General features: G+C 43.6%; 1 protein-coding gene across 3 annotated transcripts in view; it reads left to right on the top strand.

Moving 5' to 3' along the window:
- The window catches only part of kremen1 (kringle containing transmembrane protein 1), a 214492-nt gene that overhangs the window by 116939 nt on the left and 76136 nt on the right, over window positions 1-21417 (top strand). For all 3 annotated transcript variants that reach the window (XM_060843717.1, XM_060843715.1, XM_060843716.1), the window contains exons 5-8: window positions 6195-6348; window positions 15931-16263; window positions 20920-21084; window positions 21166-21250. In XM_060843717.1, coding sequence (XP_060699700.1) covers window positions 6195-6348; window positions 15931-16263; window positions 20920-21084; window positions 21166-21250 — 737 coding nt within the window. The remainder of the gene's footprint in view (window positions 1-6194; window positions 6349-15930; window positions 16264-20919; window positions 21085-21165; window positions 21251-21417) is intronic.

Raw genomic sequence — 21417 nt, 5'->3', positions numbered from 1 at the left:
CTCTCACCCAGGGAATGAGAATTGAAATATGAGAGACAGCTTGCTGAAGTGTGTCATTGGCAAGAGGACAGTCTTCAAACTGAGTGTAGGTCATCATTATACTGCAATAAGGTTAAGTCTGGCTTAAAGTAAAGTTTTAAAATAAACATGAGCAACCAAGGCACATGGGTCATCTCATTTTCAACCCTCTCTGGCTACAGGCATGATGCTGGAGGACTGCCAACGCTGTAACGTTGCTAAAAAGGGAGGAAGGTGCAGACTGAATAAACACTGGCCAATCAGCCTGTCATTGGCAGTTGCCAAATTATTGGGAGCATTTCTGAGGGGCAGGAGAAAATTTTTAAAAAGCCTGGGATTACTCAAGGATGGCCAGCATGTGTTTGTTAAGGAAATATTATGTCTGAGTATTTAATTGAAATATTTGGGGAGATAATAGAAGCTGTCAAGAAGAGTACATTGATATAATCAATGTGAATTTTAACCATTGTTCAGAGTCCATATGACAGACTGGGGATCAGCTGAGTAAATATTTTTAAGATGCAGAGTAAAGTGGCAAGTTGAAACCAATCTTGGCTCAACATGTCAAAGGGTAATAATCAAATGTTTTTGTGACTGGAAGACTATTTCCATTTGGGCTTCGAGGCCTCACTGCTAGGTCCCTTGGTATTTGAATTATAGAGCAATGATATAGAACCCAGTAAAGGAGACCGTTTGCAGATGATAGAAAAATGGCTGTCTGGTTGATAGTGAGGAAGAAGGCTTTAGACTCTGGGAAATATCAATGGACGACTCAAGTGAACAGAAAAATTGACGGTCTGCCTGGAAGAGTGTGAGGTAATTATCTCAGAGAGGTTAAACAATGCAAGGGAATGCACAATAGGTGGTAGGATGTAGGATGGTAAGAGGATTGGAGACAATAGACAATAGGTGCAGGAGTAGACCATTCAGCCCTTCGAGCCTGCACCACCATTCAATATGATCATGGCTGATCATTCCTAATCAGTATCCGCTCCCTGCCTTATCTCCATAACCCTTGATTCCACTATCTTTGAGAGCTCTATCCAACTCTTTCTTAAATGAATCCAGAGACTGGGCCTCCACTGCCCTCTGGGGCAGAGCATTCCACACACCTTGGAGTCCTTGTGAAAGACAATGGCGTAGTGGTGATGTCACTTGGTTAGTAATCCCGAGGTACTCTAATCCTGTAGAGACCTGGGTTCAAATTCAACTACAGCAGCTGGTGGTATTTAACTTTGCTAAATCTGGAATCTAAAGTGAAAACACATCTGGTTCACTAATATCTTAGGGAAGATAATCTGCCATTCTTAACAGATCTGGCATACGTGCAACTGCAGATCTGCGGTGGTATAGTTAACTCTTTCAAATGAACTAGCGAGCCACTCAGTTCAGGGGAAATTAAGGGTGGGGAACAAATGTTGTATTTAACAGCAACACCCACATTCCATGAAAGAATTAGGAGGCAAACAAAAATCTCATTACTTTTCTAAAAGTAAAAAGATAGGCAGATCCTGGTCCAAAAATACTTTTCTTTATTACATGGTCCAAGAGCAGGTAGAATAGCTCATCCAGTATAAAATACTCGTTAGACACAGCAAGAGTATTGGCTACACTTTCCCCTGCCACCGCAGGAACTGTAAAACCTGTGCCCATACCTCCTCCCACACCTCTATCCAAGGCCCTAAAGGAGCCTTCCACATCCATCAAAGTTTTACCTGCACATCCACTAATATCATTTATTGTATCCGCTGCTCCCGATGCGGTCTCCTCTACATTGCGGAGACTGGGCGCCTCCTAGCAGAGCGCTTTAGGGAACATCTCCGAGATACCCGCACCAATCAACCACACCGCCCCGTGGCCCAACATTTCAACTCCCCCTCCCACTCTGCCGAGGACATGGAGGTCCTGGGCCTCCTTCACCGCCGCTCCCTCACCACCAGACCCCTGGAGGAAGAACGCCTCATCTTCCGCCTCGGAACACTTCAACCCCAGGGCATCAATGTGGACTTCAACAGCTTCCTCATTTCCCCTTCTCCCACCTCATCCTAGTTTCAAACTTCCAGTTCAGCACTGTCCCCATGACTTGTCCGGACTTGTCCAACCGGCTTATCTTCTTTTCCATCTATCCACTCCACCCTCTCCTCCCTGACCTATCACCTTCATCTCCTCCCCCACTCACCCATTGTACTCTATGCTACTCTCGCCCCACCCCACCCTGCTCTATCTTATCTCTCCATGCTTCCAGCTCACTGCCTTTATTCCTGATGAAGGGCTTTTGCCTGAAACGTCGATTTCGCTGCTCGTTGGATGCTGCCTGAACTGTTGTGCTCTTCCAGCACCACTGATCCAGAATCTGGTTTCCAGCGTCTGCAGTCCTTGTTTTTACCTAAGAGTATTGGCTACTGTCTGGCCACATCACAGGATGGGTGTTTCAGACAGGCGACTCCGAGGTGAAATTGTACGTTAGTAGGAAAAGAAACATTTTGCCGTGAGGAAAGATTGAATAGGTTGAAGGTGTTGCTTTGGAACAGAAGAAGCTAAGGGGGGATTTAATTGAGGTGATAAAATTGAGAATTCTAGAGAAAGTATTTGAGAAGAATATGTTTCCCTTAACAGATAACATAATAAATAGGGGCATAGATTTAAAGTCATTACATAAAGGAATAAAGGGTTATTTTTTCACCCGCTGGAATTGTCCTAAAAGATAATAAAGAATTAAAAACTCTCCACTGCATATAAAAGATTGTTGAACATGCATTTAAAATGTTTTGCCCTGACCCTAATCTTAACCCTATCACTGTGGGCCAAGAGCTAGACAGTGAGAAGAGACTACAAGGTTAATTTTTGAACACCATGGATCATATATCCTCCTTCTATACAGTTGGAACATTGGTGCAGGAGCAGGCCATTTGGCCTGTCAAGCCTGTTCTGCCCCCTGTAGACGACGACTGATCATCTCCCTCTATATCCTGTGCTACGTTCATATCCATTAATAACTTTAAAATCTAGAAATCTATAAATGTCTCTCTTGAACTTGCTCAGTCCCACAGCTCTCTGGGATAGAGAATTCCAAAGTTCACCACCATCTCAGCCACATTCCACACCAGTCCACCACATACTCATTTTCAGTTAGAAATGGATTACCCCTTATTCTGAGATGATATCTCCTTTTATTAGATCCTGCCCTCACCCACGGGAAAGATCCTTACTTCGTCTACTCTATCTTGCCCTTCAAGAATTTTATAATTTGGGACTGAGTGCATGTAGCAGTTGGGTAAGAAAGTCTGAACTTTAATTTCATACAAATCTAACTTATTTTGTAGCTGTTGTTGGCACTAAACTGAAATCTACAGTTTAAAGAAGGTAACTGTTAACCTTAAGCAGAGATTTTACAGGGATTCCAATGGAGGAACAGCTTCATTTAGAACCAGAAAAACTGTATCCTTATTAAATGAGTCAAAAGCATATAAAACTAGCCAACTTAGTCCACCTTGGAATTTGAATGCATTTTACAATAGAGGAAAATGCTCGAGGTTCTCCCAGGGAGTTGGGGGTGGCGGGGGAGGGGGGTGGGGGGTGGAGTGAAGAGGTGTCTCATGGCTTTAGCTATTTGCCTAAACCTTTTCAGCCTCCAGAATTCGATTCTTATTCTGCTACAGGAGATAAAGCTGAAAATTGGTGAGCTAAGCACTTAAGATGCATTCTATTCTGGTGTGGGAGTAGTGGTCCCTGGCTTGTGAGGCGCTGGCACTAGTTCTAGGGAAAGTGGGATGATCTTCACCTGAACTGTGCTGGGACCTGGTACTCTATCCATTGCATAATGAAGCAAGCAAAGAGGATTTTAAAGTGAACAGTGGAGGTAAGCGATCAAATGTGGGAAAACGTGGGAAAACAAAGAATAAAGTCAAAACTAACGAGAAGGTATTAATGGGAAATGATAAACAAAATATGACAAGAAGGTATTGAGATTGGGAATCAAAGAATCAGCTAACACAGAAGACTAGAATTTACAAAGCGAATAACAGTGTAAAACTAAATACTCTGTATCTGATTGCAAGGAGCAATCAAAACAAAATGGATGCACTGAGATGCCAGATAGAAATAAGTGCGACTGGTTCACCATTACTGGAAAATGGCTGCAGGAGGGCATAGATTGGAACCTGAGTCTAGATGTTTTGGAAAGACAGGCAAGTAGGAATAGGTGAAAGGGTGGTTCTGTTAGTTAATGATGCTATCAGCACAATAGAGAGGGATGGCTTAAGTTCAGGAAACTAAGATGTGGAAAATGTTTGCGTAGAAATGAGAAATGATAAAGTCAGTTGTGGAAGTGGCATACAGGCCCCGCAATAATAACCACACAGCAGGATAGGGCAAAAAAATAACAAAAGTTTGACAGAAAGGCTTGATGATACTCATGGGAGATTTTTACCGATGTATTGCCACAAAATGTCAGATAAGCAAGAGGTAGCATAGGGGCTCATAGAATATTTTGAGGGTACTTTTTACAGCCAACCTAACCTATGAAATGTGGTATCAAACAGGGAGGTAAGATTAGTTAATATTTGCATAATGAAAATGCCCTTATTGTAGTAGCGACCATAATATGATTGAATTTTATATTGAATTTGAGGGCGAGATGAGCAGGTCTGCACCTATTATTTAAATTTAATAAAGGGCAAATATGGCAACAAAACAGAGCTGGCTAAAGTGAATTAGTGAATTAGTTTAAAGGATATGGTTGTTGAAATGCAATGGCACACATATAAGAGGATATTTCAGCATTTACAGAATGCATGCATTCCAATGAGTAAGGAAAATTCCAAGGGTTGGAGCCCCCATTCATAGTTAACTAGAAATGTTAAGGAGACTTAAAGAAAAAGCACATATTTTGCATTGATAGGTAACAGGTCAGAATATCGGACAGAATGTAATAAAACAGTAAACAAGGCTTTCTTTCATTAACATGCAGATCTGATTTTAACAACAGAAGTTTATTATGCACAAGAAAAAGATAAAGCAAGCTGTCTATGTACAACACTATTTGAAATGATTCAAAACACTCTAAAGTAGAATCCCATATATTCCAACAGCATCATATTACAGTAGAATCATAGAGTCATATAGTATAGAAATAGACCCTTTGGTCTAAGGAGTCCACGCCGAACATAATCCCAAACTAAACTAGTCCCACCTGCCTGCTCCTGGCTCATATCCCTCCAAACATTTCCTATTCGTGTTCATATCCAAATGTCTTTTAGACATTGTAACTGTACCTGCATCCACCACTTCCTCAGAAAGTTCTTTCCACATGCGAACCACTCTCTATGTAAAAGAAATTGCCATTTAAGTCTCTGAAATCTCTCTCCACTCACCTTCAAAATATGCCCTGTGGCCTTGAAATCCCCCATCCTAGGGAAAAGACTCCTACCATTAATTCTATCTGTGCCTGTCGTGATTTTATAAGCCTGTGTAAGGTTGTTAAGTATTTTAAAGGCTGGGGTCAATAGATTTTTGTTAAACAAGAGGGGGATGAGGTGGGAATGTGGTTTTGAAATTACAGACTTATCAGCCGTGACCCTATTGAACTGTCAAGAGGCTTGAAGGAACTAAATGGCCTACTCTGTTCCTGATTCATATGTTCACGAAGATCACCTCACATTCTTCCAAACTCTGCAGAATACAGGCTCAGTCTTATTGCAAATTTGCTAAGGGTAGAATTTAGTCTCCTCCTAGGACCAGGTTAGGAGGCAGTGGAGCAAGTTAGCAGGACATTGCCATTCGAAAGCTCCAGACATCTTTGACAGGAGCAACTCTCAACGTCCAGATTAACATCGGCACCTTCAGAAGCAAAATTCTCCTTAATTCTGGGAAGTATACATTTACCGGTTTACAACATGAGGCAACATAATGCTATGTGCCAGGCAGATTTCACTGTCACTCGCATTTTGTCGAGAATGCAGAAGGGAATTTGGAGAGATGAGGAGAAGGAGCCCAAGAAAAGAGTTGAACAGGAAGCAATTCTTAAATAAAAAAGGCCACGCAGTGGAAGATGAGTTGCATAACATTTGGCTGTCTGAATGCTTTGCGTGAAACAACTTCTCTTTTTCTTTTATAAAATAACTCCAGCTGTTCAATTTTAGATCTGTATTGTTACCATTATTCATTTATTGTTGCAGCTTGCTGGCATGGAGTCTGGATATGCATGCTTCTGTGGGAATGATGCTGATTACTGGAAGCACGGAGAAGCGAACAGCACAGAATGCAACCACGTGTGCTTCGGTGATCACACCCAGCCCTGTGGAGGAGATGGAAGGATAAATATCTTTGACGGTGTGTATTGTGAAGATGGGGCTTGTTGTTTGTCATAGGAAATGATTCTTGTGAGAGAATTGGTTGGGACTTTGATTAGGTCACTTTTGGAATATTGTGTGCAATTCTGGTCGCCCTCCTATAGTGAGGACGTTGTGAAATTTGAAAGGGTTCAGAAACGTTTTACTAGGATATTGCCAGGGTTGGAGGATTTGAGCTATGGGGAGAGGCTGAGCAGTCTGGGGTTGTTTTCCCCAGAGCATCGGAGGCTGAGGGGTGACCTTATAGAGATTTATAAAATCATGAGGGGCATGGATAGGGTAAATAGACAAGGTTTTTTTTCCCTGGAGTGGGGGAGTCCAGAACACGAGGGCTCAGGTTTAGGGCAAGAGGAGAAAGATTTAAAAGAGACCTAAGGGGCAACTTTTTCAGAGGGTGTTATGTGTTTGGACTGAGCTGCCAGAGGAAGTGGTGGAGGATAGTACAATTACAACATTTAAGTGGCATCTGGATGGGTACTTGAATAGCAAGGGGTTGGAAGGATATGGGCCAAATGCTGGCAAATGGGACTAGATTAATTTAAGATTTCTGGTTGGCATGGAAGAGTTGGACCAAAGGGTCTGTTTCTGTATGTACATCTCTATGTCTCCATGGATTGGAGATTCAAAGCGTGATAAACAAAATGACATATTGGAAAATGTGAAATTATCTTTTTTGAATGGAAGAATAAAAAAAAACATATTATTTTAAAGGTGAGAGATTGTGGAGTTCTGAGACGTGGAAAGATCTGTGTGTCCACGTGCATTTATCACAACAGTTTGGTATGTAGGTACAGCACGTAATTGGGTAAAAAATTAGGTCTGCAGATGCTGGAGATCACAGCTGAAAATGTGTTGCTGGTTAAAGCACAGCAGGTTAGGCAGCATCCAAGGAACAGGAAATTCGACGTTTCGGGCACAAGCCCTTCATCAGGAAGGGCTGATGAAGGGCTTGTGCCCGAAACGTCGAATTTCCTGTTCATTGGATGCTGCCTAACCTGCTGTGCTTTAACCAGCAACACATTTACAGCACGTAATTGGGAAAGCTGATAAAATATTCTCCTTATCATGAGAGGAATTGAATCCAACATATTGAGGTTATACAGGGCATTGGACTAACAGTACTGGGCACAATATTGATCATTTTATTTAAGGAAGAACATAAATGAATTAGAAACAAATTGGTTACTTGTACATTGAAGGTTTCCATGTCCCATTACTGTGGGCTGTGTCTTCACCTGCCTAGGCACTACATTTTGCACTCCCCTTCCTAAAACTCTCTGTCCTGCCATCATTCTGTCCAATGTTAAGACACTCCTGAGAACCTACCACACCAACCAAGGTTTTAGTCATCTGCCCTAATGATTACTCACGTGGCTCATTATACTCTCCTGTGAAATACCTTGGAATGTTTGACTAGATTGTAAGTTTTATACCAATGCAAGTTGGTGTTGACATTGTTGATGGTCATAATAGCCCGCATTTCCCGAATGATGAGAGTTAAATTAGGGCCAATCAAGGATAATAGTGGGAAGTTATGTGTGGAGTCAGAGGAGATAGGGGAAGCACTAAATAAATATTTTTTGGCAGTGTTCACGATAGAAAATGAATATGTTGGTGAGGAAGATACAGAGATACTTGCAACTAGAGTAGAAGAGATTGAGGCTCACAAGGAAGAGGCATTAGAAATACTGCAAAGTACGAAAATAGACAAGTCCCTGGGCCGGATGGGATCTATCCTAGGATCCTCTGGGAAACAAGGAAGAGATTGCCGAGCCTTTGGCACTGACCTTCAAATCATCATTATCTACAGGAATAGTGCCTGAGGACTGGAGAATAGCAAATGTGGTTCCCTTGTTCAAAAAGGGTCGTAGAGACAACCCTGGTAATTACAGAGCAGTGAGTCTCACTTCAGTTGTTGGTAAAGTGTTGGAAAAGGTTATAAGAGATAGGATTTATAACCATCTAGAAAAGAATAATCTGATCAGGGACAGTCAGCACGGTTTTGTGAAGGGTAGGCCGTGCCTAACAAATCTTATTGAGTTTTTTGACAAAGTGACCAAACAGGTAGATGAGAGTAAACCAAATGATGTGGTGAACATGGATTTCAGCAAGACGTTCGATAAGGTTCCCCACAGTTGGCTATTGTACAAAATGCGGAGGAATGGGATTGTGGGAGATATGGCAGTTTGGATCAGTAATTGGCTTGCTGAAAGAAAACAGAGGGTTGTAGTTGATGGAACATGTTCATCTTGGTGTCCAGTTACTAGCGGCGTACCGCAAGGGTCGGTGTTGGGTCCACTGCTGTTCGTCATTTTTATAAATGATCTGGATGAGGGCTTAGAAGGGTGGGTTAGTAAATTTGCGGATGACACTAAGGTCGGTGGAGTTGTGGATAGTGACGAAGGATGTAGTAGGTTGCAGAGAGACATAGATAGGATGCAGAGCTGGGCTGAGAGGTGGCAAATGGAGTTTAATGCGGACAAGTGTGAGGTGATACATTTTGGCCGGAGTAATCGAATGCAAAGTATTGGGCTAATGTAGGATTCTTGGGAGTGCAGATGAGCAGAGAGATTTCGGTGTCCATGTACACAGATCCCTGAAAGTTACCACTCAGATTGACAGGGTTGTTAAGAAGACATACAGTGTTTTGGCCTTTATTCATAGAGGGATTGAGTTCTAGAACCAAGAGGTTATGCTGCAGCTGTACAAAGCTCTGGTACGGCCACACTTGGAGTATTGTGTACAGTTCTGATCACCGCATTATAAGAAAGATGTGGAAGCTTTGGAAAGGGTGCAGAGGAGATTTACTAGGATGTTGCCTGGTATGGAAGGATTGTCTTACGAGGATAGGCTGAAAGCCTTGAGGCTGGTTCTCGTTAGAGAGAAGAAAGTTGAGAGGTGACTTAATAGAGACATACAAGATAATCAGAGGGTTAGATAGGGTGGACAGGGAGAGCCTTTTTCCAAGTATGGGGATGGCAAACATGAGGGGACACAACTTTAAAGTGAGGGGAGATAGGTATAAGACAGATGTCAGAGGTAGTTTCTTTACTCAGAGAGTAGTAAGGGTATGGAATGCTTTGCCTGTATCGGTAGCAGACTTGCCAAGTTTAAGTGCATTTAAGTCGTCAGGCAAATGGACTTACATGGAATAGTGTAGGTGGGATCGGCTTCAGATTAGTATGACAGGGCGGCGAAACATCGAGGGCCGAAGGGCCTGTACTGCGCTGTAATGTTCTATGTTCAATGTTCCCATTCATGCTGTCTGCCGTTATGGTGAGAGAACAGGATCTGCACTGAGAGGGCATGGTCCCTGCAGGAAGGACGTGGTTCCCGCTGGGAGAATGTGGTCCCCACTGGGAGAACTTGATCCTGGCTGGGAGAGCATGGTCCCCACTGGGAGAGCATGGCCCCTGCTGGGAGAGTCTGGTCCCTGCTGGAAGAACATGACTCCTGCTGGGAGAGTCTGGCCCCTGCTGGGAGAGTCTGGCCCCTGCTGGGAGAACATGGCTCCTGCTGGGAGAGTCTGGTCCCTGCTGGGAGAACATGGCTCCTGCTGGGAGAGTCTGGTCCCTGCTGGAAGAACATGACTCCTGCTGGGAGAGTCTGGCCCCTGCTGGGAGAGTCTGGTCCCTGCTGGGAGAACATGGCTCCTGCTGGGAGAGTCTGGTCCCTGCTGGGAGAACATGACCCCTGCTGGGAGAACATGGCCCCTGCTGGGAGGGTCTGGCCCCTGCTGGGAGAGTCTGGTCCCTTCTGGGAGAACATGGCCCCTGCTGGGAGAGTCTGGTCCCTGCTGGGAGAACATGGCCCCTGCTGGGAGAACATGGCCCCTGCTGGGAGGGTCTGATCCCTGCTGGGAGAACATGGCCCCTGCTGGGAGGGTCTGATCCCTGCTGGGAGAGTCTGGTCCCTGCTGGGAGAGTCTGGTCCCTGCTGGGAGAGTCTGGTGTCTGCTGGGAGAACATGGCCCCTGCTGGGAGGGTCTGATCCCTGCTGGGTGAACATGGTCCCTGCTGGGAGAGTCTGGTCCCTGCTGGGAGAACATGGTCCCTGCTGGGAGAGTCTGGTTCCTGATGGGAGAGTCTGGCGTCTCCTGGGAGGTCAAGGGGCTCTCTGTCAGTATGACAGACGTGCCAAAATCCACCATGTTCCTGAAATTGAAAACAAACCTCGCCATAATTTGAAATAAAGGTTGAGTTTCCTATAAAAGTAAGTTTCACTTTGCCTACTCAACTCCCATGTTCATTTTCTCAAGAAAGGAAAAAGGAAGTGACTCTCTTACATTTCTGAAACCATATGAAATGGAAATTTCCTCAGAAATGTGAGTAAACTGTTCTTAATAACACATTGGATTTCTGAAACCATCGTGATTTCTTTGGATTGCTTTTCCATTTGAAGTGTAACAACCTTTAATTAAACAGGCATTAATTTTTCTGCTTTGTGTCTGGAGGTTATTATACTCAGCCTTTATACCCCAAAGTTGCTGACTTGTCAGAACAGCCTCCCATGATTGCCAATCATCCTCCAGTGTTTGTTTAAATTTAGGACTGTGATCTCCTGAAGCGTTGAAGTGTTGCAAAGCTTTTAGCATTCACGTATTTGCAGAATTAACGCAAAGTTAAAAAGTACTGGTTAACCTTCAAGTGATGATGAGGAAAGTGTGTAGGCTCAACATGGGATTGGGGATCCCCTCCAGAAAGGGCACTGTGAACCATTGGGTGACAAACTGCAACAGTGCAGAGCTAAAAGCAAAGCGCAAATATTGGAAATCTGAAAGGAGGGCACTGTGTGTTGAAACTGCACAATGGTTCAGCCAGAATCTGAAAAAGAGGCAACCCACAGATAGGTCAAGCTATAAACTATGTTCCCTTCTGTGAATTTTGAGACATTTCTGGGTTTCTTTTAAGGACACTTGTTGACTTATCCTTGGCTCGCTGCTCCACACAAAACAATGAACAAGATGTTCCAGCCTTGTGCTGCTTTCAATTATCTCCATTTGCCACACCAAAGCAGAGAAGCTGAGTGCTCCAAGAATAAAGTCTCAGCGTATGAAGGAGCTCCAACACCAAGTTAAATGCAAAGAGAATACCTGGGAGCAATTACCAACCAACAGACCAATAACTAGTTTCAGATGATGTCATATACCACACAAAAAAAAACAAAGATTCTTGCTTGCAAAGCCCTCTAGGGTATCTATTATTTTTTTAATAGCGTATCCTGGAAACTTTATGAAGTGGTTTTATTCAGCTTTGAGTCTGTTTTCTATTGCCAGTTTCATCAATTACTCATGCTAATGCCAGCCATCAGCATACTTTGTATCCTTGATGCACATTAATATTGCCCTAAGTGATGACTTATGGTGAAGCCACTTAATTACACACTGAAGTTTAGGCATAGAATCCCTACAGCATGAAAACAGGCCATTCGTCCCATCCCAGTTCTTTGAAGAGCATCCCACGCAGACCCATCCCCCTACTCTAACTCTACATTTCGCATGGCTAATCCACCTCGCCTACACATCCCTGGACACTATGGGTAATTTAACATAGCCAAGCCCACCTATCCTGCACATCTTTGGACTGTGGGAGGAAACCCGTGCAGACATGGGGAGAATGTGCAAACTCCATGCAGTCGCCCAAGGCTGGAATTGAACCCTGGTACCTGAAGCTATGAGGCAGCAGTGCTACCCACTCAGCTTCCACGGCATTCCCACCGGAACACTACCAACAAACACATCGAGTTAGACCCCATGAAAAACCCCCTGAGAAAAAGAACAAGAAATGACATCACCACAGGAAATGACATCACCAACCCAAAGAAACCCAAACATATAAATAGAAAGCAGGAATTATCAGCAGTGCTTCGCCCGGAGGCCCACTGAAGATGTTACCTAGTATGGTGACGAAACGTCTAGAAATGAACCTTCCAGCTCAGTGAGCATACCTACATCCAGAACCTCAACCTGAGCTACAAATCTTCTCAAAAGTCACTAAGTGTCAGAGTAGGCCATTCAGCCTGCTGTGTTTCTTCTGTCATTCAATACAATCAGGGCTGATCATCCACTTCAATATTGGTTTTTCCTGCACTGTCCCTTCATGTCACTCTTGTTCTGAAATCTTCAATCTTTACCTTCAACACACTCAAACATTAAGCTTCCAGAGCTATCTGTAGTATAGAATTTCAAAGCTTGACACTCTGAGTCAGACAAAACCTTCAGCTCAGTGCCAAGTGGCTTTGTCTTTAGTTTGAAATGATTTCTCGTTCTGGTTGTAGATTCTCCAATCAAGGGGTAACATCTTACCTGTGTCCACTCTTAAAGTGTTCTGCAGGTTTCACCTCTCATTCTTCAAAACTCTGGAGCATATAGACTGCTTGCCCAATCTGTCTCCACAGTACATTCTGCGATGCCAGGAACAAGTCTGGGGAAACCTTCATTGCAATCCCTCTGTGGCAATAATATCCTTCCTGAGATAAGGAAACCACACTGCACACAGTACTCTACGTGCTGTCTAACCGAACGCCCACATAATGGAAGCAAGATGCTACAACTTCTGGACTCAAATGCATGAGCAAAAAAAGCTGACATTCATTAGGCTCGTTAATAGCTTGCTGCACATGTATAGGAGCCTTCTGTGACTTAACAACAAGGCCATCCAAGTCCCTGTCAGCATCTTCACTTTCTCACTTGTAGCTATTTAAGAAATACCCTGCACACCTTTCTTCCTAACAAAGTAGATATCCTCACATTTTTCCACATTATCGTGCATCTTCCACGTTCTTGCCCACTCGCTAATTCTGGCCAAATCCTCTTGAAACCACTTTGATTCTTCTTCACAGTCCATATTTCCACCTATCATTGTGCCTTCTGCAATCTTGGAAATTGATATTGGGTCCCCTCATCCCAATCTTTGATATCTATTGTGAACAGCAGGAACCCAAGTATTGATCCTTGTGGTACTCTATTGGTCAAAGTCTGTCAATGCAAGAATCACCTGCTTATTCTGTTTTCAGTCTGTTAGCCAGTTCTTAGCTCATGCCGGTATATTTGACATGCAAATTAATTTTGTCAACCAGCCTCCTGTGGAGTACATTATCAAAAGCCTTCCGAAAATCCAAGTATACAATATCCACTGACTCCAACTTATCAACGATGATCATATGAACAAGAAACAAGAATTGGCCTTTTAGCTGTTTGAGTTTGGTTACCTGATTTTAAACTCAGCTCCACGTTCTTGCATACAATCTTTCATCACCTTGGTAGTCAGGAACCTACCTACCTAAGTCTTAAAATAATGTAATGATTCTGCCTTTTGAGGAAGGGAATTCCAAAGGTTCAGAGGGAAAAGAAGTGTTTCCTCATCTCCAACTTAAATGACAACCTCTTATTTTTTAAATTATGTCCTCCAGTTATAGATTCCTCCAAAAGAGAAAGCGATCTTTTGACATCTGAGGGTTAATTCCCCTGAGATTCGTTTTTAAAATTTAATTCACCGCTGAGTCTTCTAAACTCCAGGGGTTACAGGCCTAGCTTTCCAAATAAGGCAATCCTCTCACATTCGAGTAAACCTTCCCTGAACTGCTTCCAATGTGTTTGCATCCTCCTGTAAATATGATGGGAGGGGTTTTTGATGATGTTGGCAGCTTTTCCATAGCAACAAGAAGTGTAGATGGAGTCCACAGGTGGGAGGTTGGCCTGTGTGATGCTCTGGGTTCTGCAGATTTTTATGATCCTGGATATAGCAGTTGCTGCATCAAGCAGTGAATGCACCCAGGTAGAATGCTTGGTGAGGGTCCTCATGTTGGTGAGGTAGGTGAGGGTCCTCAGGTTGGTGAGGGTACTCATGTTGGTGAGGTTGGTGAGGGTCCTCATGGGCATGCTGAATTTCCTTAGCCTCCTGAGGAAGAAGAGAGGTTGTTGTGCCATCTCGACTGTTGCATCTGTATGGGAGAACCAGGATAGTTTGTTGGTTATCATCTCTCCTCGGAACTTGATGCTCCTGACCCTCTCCACCTCAGCTCCATTGATTTAAATAGGGGTGTGTACTCCTCCTCTCTTCCTGAAGTCAATGATCAGTTCTGTAGTTTACTGAGATTGAGGGAGAGATTGTTATCTTTGCACCACTACAGCAAGTATTCTAATACCTTCCCGTATTTGAATGTCCCCAATGAAACCTTCTTACTAATAATGATTTCCTTCAGTTGCTCATAGTGGTGATAGTGTTTCTATGTGCCAAAATGTGTTTGTGCTTCTGAGCGGTGGAAGTTGTGGGATTGAGAACATCATGGTTTACAGATAATATTTATTTAGTTCTGGATTGGTGTAGTTGAGCACCCTCACTGAAATTGGAACGCACTGAGCCCCGGTCTCACTTCATGGACTTGAGCAGGGGATCTAGACTGACCTGAATACAGTACTGCTGGAATTCTGCAGTGTCAGAAGTGCAAACGAATCATTGGCATCAGATAGTCTACCCTCGCTGGTGTACTTAAAAAAAAATCCTTAACATTTCTTTTGAAAAAGAACAAAGTGTTGTAGCCAATATTTATCCCTCAATCAGCAGATTGTCTGGTCATTATCACATTGTTTGGGACAATTTGTGGTGCAGAAATTGGCTGATGCATTTTCTCTATTACATTAATAAGTACACTTCCAAAATACTTCATTGGCTGGAAGGCATTTTTGGACATCCTTAGATAGCGAAAATGAATGAACATCCGGCTTTCTTTTACTCATTATGTCATCAAGGAGGTGGAGTGACAATTTATTTGTTGCATCATCCCTTTCCTGAAGCTATTCCTTTGAGGAAAATCACGCTTGGAAGCCCTGCTGCTATTTGTTAAGTGGGTGTCCTCACTCGGATAATGGAGGATTTGAGGCCCTGATTTCTCCTGCGGGTTGCCCGGTTTCCCCGCACTGTCACCCTTCAAAATCACGCCCGTACTGGTGGCTTGCCCGCTGGTGGACTGCGTCAGTGAAAAAGCAGCATCACATTTATTCTGAGGCATCATTGTGCGACCTCACAATGCGACTTCCGTTCAATGGCCGCAGAAATTGTTCAGAAAAAGTACCCAAACTAAACCGCACATCCAGTTCGATCAGTTCCAAGTGACAGGGTCAGATTTCTTTCCAAACCAAATGGCTGGATTCCAAGTGTCACTTGAAAAGAAGGCCCTAAGTTGTCCTGACCTGGTGGCGTCATTCATTGGGGAAACTCTTCAAAATTCTTCCTTCCATTAGGTTTTTAAAAATTTAACCTGTTTTCCTCATCAAACCGTTCAGAGATGGTATTATACGCCTCGAGAGCAGGTGGGACTTGAACCTGGGCCTCCTGATCCAAGGATAGGGACACTTCCACTGAACCAGAGGAGGACCCTACATCCCTTAGGTTTTTCACTTCAATAATGGAACACTTTCTCCTTACGTTAGCAAAGAGAAGGCAGTCCATTCCTGACATTGATCTAAATTGGTGAGTAATGAATGAATGAGCCATTGGTTGAAGTCCTCAATTGATCTCTTACATTCTCCCCCCTTGTCTTTCTCTCCCTCCCTCCCCTGCAGCAATGATCGGGGCTTGTGGTGGGAATTACTCCACGGACGCTGGCATCATTTACTCTCCGGATTTCCCTGACAACTACGCCAGCAGCAGAGTATGTTACTGGACCATTCAGGTGCCAGGGGCGTCTCTCATCCGGTTCGACTTTGCCCTGTTTGACATCCGTGACTCGAGTGACATGGTGGAGTTTCTGGATGGCCGCAGTAATGACGTTCTCGCCCGGTTTGATGGCAGGAACCGGCCCTACGACTCCCTGAATGTGTCGGCCAGCTTTGTCATTTTGTACTTCTACTCTGACCGAGTTAACCAAGCTGAGGGATTCGCTGTCCTGTACAGAGGTAAGAGGGATGCCTGAGGTGCATCTAAGGTGACTGAGGGCGGGGGAAACCCGTTGGCTAGGTCCACAGGGGAGCCAATGACATAGCAGGTTTGTGGAGTCAGGGTCCAAATCAAAACATAAAAATGAAAAAGGAATAATTGCTAGGGTCAAGCCGTGGAGTTATATAGCAGAAAAGGCCCTTCAGCCCATCAAGTTGGCACCAACAATGACTACCACTAGAGGCGTGCTTGTCCCAATTTCCTGCACATAACCCATATCCTTGGATGTTATGATGAATGTTATGAATATATAGGTTAGATCATTTAATGCATGGCTCACAGAGTGGTATGGAAAGGAAAGGTTTGATTTATCCAGCTCTGAGCTAGTACAAGGGACTAAGAAAGCTTTTCCATTGGGATTGGCCCCATTTTAATCAAGTTATTGTTAAGCAATGGTGCTTCAAAAAAAAAATTAGAGGCTCTTTATCAGAATGCACAGGGAATTCCTCATCAGAAAGGTCAATAGAGATAAGGGAAACCAATTCAGCAGGTCTGGCACCATCCAAGGAGAGAGAAATTGAGTTAACATTTCTCATCCAGTATGACACTTCTTCAGAACAGGAGAAAAGTGGTTGTATTGTATCTGCTGCTTCACTACTCCCCCTCCAAAACCTTCCTCAGTGGTTGAGTCTGAGGTTGCCCCAGTTGACGCCATTCAGTGACCAGTTATTGCCCAGTTAATACCATATATGGGCCAATGTTCATCTAGCAGGAGGAGAAGGTTGTTATGTTGTGTGAGTTGGGGGTGAGCTAGTGTATTACTCTGTTCAGGCATTGGACATAGAGGGGGCTGGTGGTGGAGGTGATGAGAGTGCCTCCCTCATTGGCATAGCTTCACAATCCTCATGTCCTCTTCCACTGCAGTTGCCCCACCCATCTCTTCCCAGTGCTTCCTCACATTCTAGCTTCTTCAATAATATCCTCACCCCCTTTAACATCCCCTTTGGATATTCCCCTCCCATCCCTGCTAAACCACCTTTCCCATATCCTGGCACTGGGGTGGTTGTAGCCAGCACTCCTTAACTTAGACAGATGTCTAAGACAGATGTTTTCAGACTGGGTACCTCTCCTTCAGCGTATTAGCATTCCTCTGGATGTCAGTCAGCTATGACAGGCAAGTTTCTTTGATGGGGAGGGAAACACCACCAAGCATTATGCTCTATCCATTGTCACAAGGTGACCAACATCAGGAAATAAATATTCCAGCATTTCTAAAAGATGAATAAACTGGAAAAAGGGGTGGAGCAGCCCTGATGACACTCAGTGCTGACCACACTCTGGGCGATGGAATTTCTCCTCACCTCAGTCCTAAATAGCCTACCCTGTGTCCTTAAACTGTGAGCTCTGGTTTAGAGTTCTCCAGTCATCAGGAACATCCTGTCCAGTCCTGTTAGATTTTATAGGACTCTTTGAAATCTCTCATCATTCTTCTGAACTCCTGTGAATTTAGTCCTAATTGATCCGCATTCTGTTACTAGGTCTGTCCTGCCACCCCAGCACTCAGCCTAGTACACCTTAAATGCACCCTCTTCATAGCCAGAATGCAATTCCTCAGATAAGGCGATCAAAACCGCATACAATACTCCAAGTGTGATCTCACCAAGGCCCGGTATAATTCAACAAGACATCCCTGCTCCTGTGCTCAAATCCTGTCACTATAAAGGTCAATATGCCATTTCCCTTCTTCATCACCTGCTGCACCTGCATGCTTGCTTTTAAAAGCTGGTGTACATGGATACCCAGGACTCGCCACACCTCTCTCTTTCCCAATCTCTTGTCATTCAGGTATTAATTTCTCACCCTGCTTTTGCTACCAGAATGGGTAACTTCACATTTCTCCACATTATTTTTAATGAGCTATGCAGTAGCCCACTCACTCAGCCTGTCCAAATTACACTGAAGTGTTTCTGCAGTGTCTCTGAAGTGTTCAGGGTAAATGTAGGGGAATGGGTCTGGGTGGGTTACTTTTCAGAGGGTCGGTGTGGGCTTGTTGGGCCGAAGGGCCTATTGCCACACTGTAGTATATCTAATCTAATCATACTTGTCTCAGCTCATCCTCCCATCCAGAGATGCAAAGAATCTTTCCGTTGAGGGTTGAGTGACTATGGAACTCTCTGCCTCAGGAGGTGATGGAGCCATTGAATAGTTTTAAGGCAGACATGGATTGATTCTGGTTAGGCAGAAAACAAAGGGTTACTGGGGGTAGAGGGAAATGTGAGACACAAAGAGCTGCATTGAATGACGGAGAAAACTCAAGGGGACAAGTGGTCAATTCTGCTCTAATTTTGTATTTTTGAAGGAGAATGTGGAAGACAGAGATAGTCTCAGGGCTAGGAAGCAATCATTTCAGATTAAAACGAGGAGATATTTTTCCTAGGGTTGTGAACCTTTTCAATTCCAGAGGTTTGTGTATTTTCCATTATTGAATATATTTAAGTTGAGGATGGTCTGAGTTTTGGCCCATTAAGGAATTAAGGCACATGGGGAGTGGGCAGAAGAGATGGATTGAATTTGAATCATAGAATCCCTACAATGTGGAGGCAGGCCATTTGGCCCATCAGGTCGGCACTGAACCTCTGACGAGCATCCCACCCAGGTCCACGTTCACCTTATCCCTATAAACCTGCATTCCCCATGGCAAATTCACTTAACCTGCCCATCCCTTGAGACCACACTGACTCTTTGAAGAGTATCCCATCCACACCCACCCACTCTATATTTCCCATGGCTAATCCACCTAGCCTGCACATCTCTGGGTACTATGGCCAATTAAGCATTGCTAATCCGAAATTTTTTGGACTGTGGGAGGAAATTGGAGCAACAGGAGTGAAACTCTCACAGACGCGGGGAGAATGTGCAAACTCCACACAGACAGTCACCTGAGGGTGGATTCGAAGCTAGGTCCCTGGCAGCAGTGCTAAACAATAAGCCGCCGTGCCACCCATGGATGATAGAACAGGTTTGAGGGCTGTGTTCCTATTTCTTACATTCTTATCTAATTTGCTGCCTTGTGTTAGCTAACTAATGCCCTGCCATACAAGCACCAGATCTGCTCCTCAGCAACTTCTTGTGAAAGGGCAAGAAATTACTGGTGTAAACAAAAGAAATTGGCGGCTTCAGGGTATTCATTGTGACGGCTTTGAGTCTCCTACCCTCCCCCCATCTAATGGTACTATCTCGATAAAGTACAAAGAACAAAAGAACATTCTCTTGATTTAGAGGTTTACATGTGAGAATAATTAATATGTTTAAGGAGACACATCTGAAGTATTTGATAAACCTATTCTTGCAGTTTCTTTGCTTGCGCTCAATTACAAAGACTAGTTTCTAATCCATCCATCATCCAATGTTGTAAATCTTGCATTCTTGTGTGATCCCACTTTGGAGAAAATGTGGCACAGAGTTATAATGGATGAATCGTGTAAACACTTCAAACGTACTATCTGAAGAAGTGAAGTCCTGCCAGGTTTGATGCTGTTATTGAAATCAACAGTAAATTAATTATTTTAAACTGTTTCAAAGTTAGTTATGCCTGTTGCCAACAGCAAGAGAAAAATGCCTTTTCTCCTTTTCAAACACGACCTGGTTTTTATTTATTTTAAGGTAATTAAATACTTCAGGCTGATTCACACGAGTTCCCTTGAATTGTACCTTTAAATGTTTAAAATACCTGAATGGTTACTGTGTGCCTGACTGTCCAGATAGCTTAAGTTAATCTAGTCCCATTTGCCATCATTTGGCCCATATCCCTCTAAACCCCATCCAGATGCCTTTTAAATGTTAGATCAGCCTCCGCCACTTCCTCTGGCAGCTCATTCCATATTTGCACCATCCTCTGAGTGAAAAAAATTGCCCCTTTTAAATCTTTCCCCTCTCACCTTAAATCTATGCCCTCTAGTTTTGGGCTCCTCTACCCTGGGAAAAATACCTTGTCTATTTACCCTATCCATGTCCCTCATTATTTTATAAACCTCCATAAGGTCAGCCCTCAGCCTCTGACTCCAGAGAAAGTAGCCCCCAGCCTATTCAGCCTCTCCCTGTAGCTCAAACCCTCCAACCCTGGCAACATCCTTGTAAATCATTTCTGAACTCTTTCATGTTTAACATGCAGAGAAAAAAAAAAGACCCTTGCAAGAACAGAGTGCTTGATAATACTGGAAAAGAGAATTGCTGAAATAGACACAATCTGCCTTTGAAATTTGGCATTCTTGGGTCTGTCCTGATCGGTGCAACATAAAGAGCTTTGACATTAGAGGTGGAATTTTTCATGGCTACTCATTTTTTGAGAAGAGCAGAAGGGATCAAGCAAGTTATGTTTCAGTCATCATTTGTGCCTTTAGCATTGAGGTCCATGATGTAGACTTGATACCTTTATTTTAACTGATGCTTAAAAATCATTGAGAAATTTCTAAAATGTCAATGCATCTTGTATTAGATGCAGTTGAAAGGATTATTCGTGAAGGAGTTTTGAATTTAAAGTGCTCTTGTGTGGGCGAGTAAGACCTCAGACAGAAGATAAGGCTTTCAAGTGGTTTATTGCAGTTTATTGTAGATGTTTAAAGAATGCTTATTGTGCATTTAAATTCTCCCTCTTTTGACTGCTGTCACCTCCACAGCTATTAAAGACAATCCTCGCTCCCAGCCTCCAGTGAGCAAGAATGATATAAATACATCAGAAATGATAACTGAGAGGGTGGGTCCTGGCACCAATGCGGCAAGATCATCGAAGATCCTCTACTTCATTACAGCAAGCCCCAGCCAATCGAACCAGAACATGCCAGGTTGGTACCAGCCTGCCACTGAATACTGCTCTCTGTTGCTCATCGCTGGTCTCTACTAACTATCCCTGTGCTTATTTACAGTGTGGACTATCTATGCCTTGGCAGCCTTGCTAACACTGACAGCGATAGCGATGGTTTCAAAGATTCTTCTTCACCTGACAGTAAAGTAAGTTTAGGAGGTTTTACCTCATCGTAAGGTAGATGGCTTTCGTTTTAAAGTTAATGTAATTATGACTTTTCTGTGTGGTGACACACTTAGTGAAAGTGTGGTTTCTGGTCCTATCGCTCACGAAAATGTCACACTGGTACCCACGACGCACTGTATCAGTCTCA

Source organism: Hemiscyllium ocellatum, chromosome 24 (genome assembly GCF_020745735.1).
Source record: "Hemiscyllium ocellatum isolate sHemOce1 chromosome 24, sHemOce1.pat.X.cur, whole genome shotgun sequence".
In the NCBI taxonomy this organism is placed as follows: Eukaryota; Metazoa; Chordata; class Chondrichthyes; order Orectolobiformes; family Hemiscylliidae; genus Hemiscyllium; species Hemiscyllium ocellatum.
The sequence above is the reverse complement of the archived record's forward strand: the minus strand, read 5'-3'. Positions and strand labels throughout refer to the sequence as shown.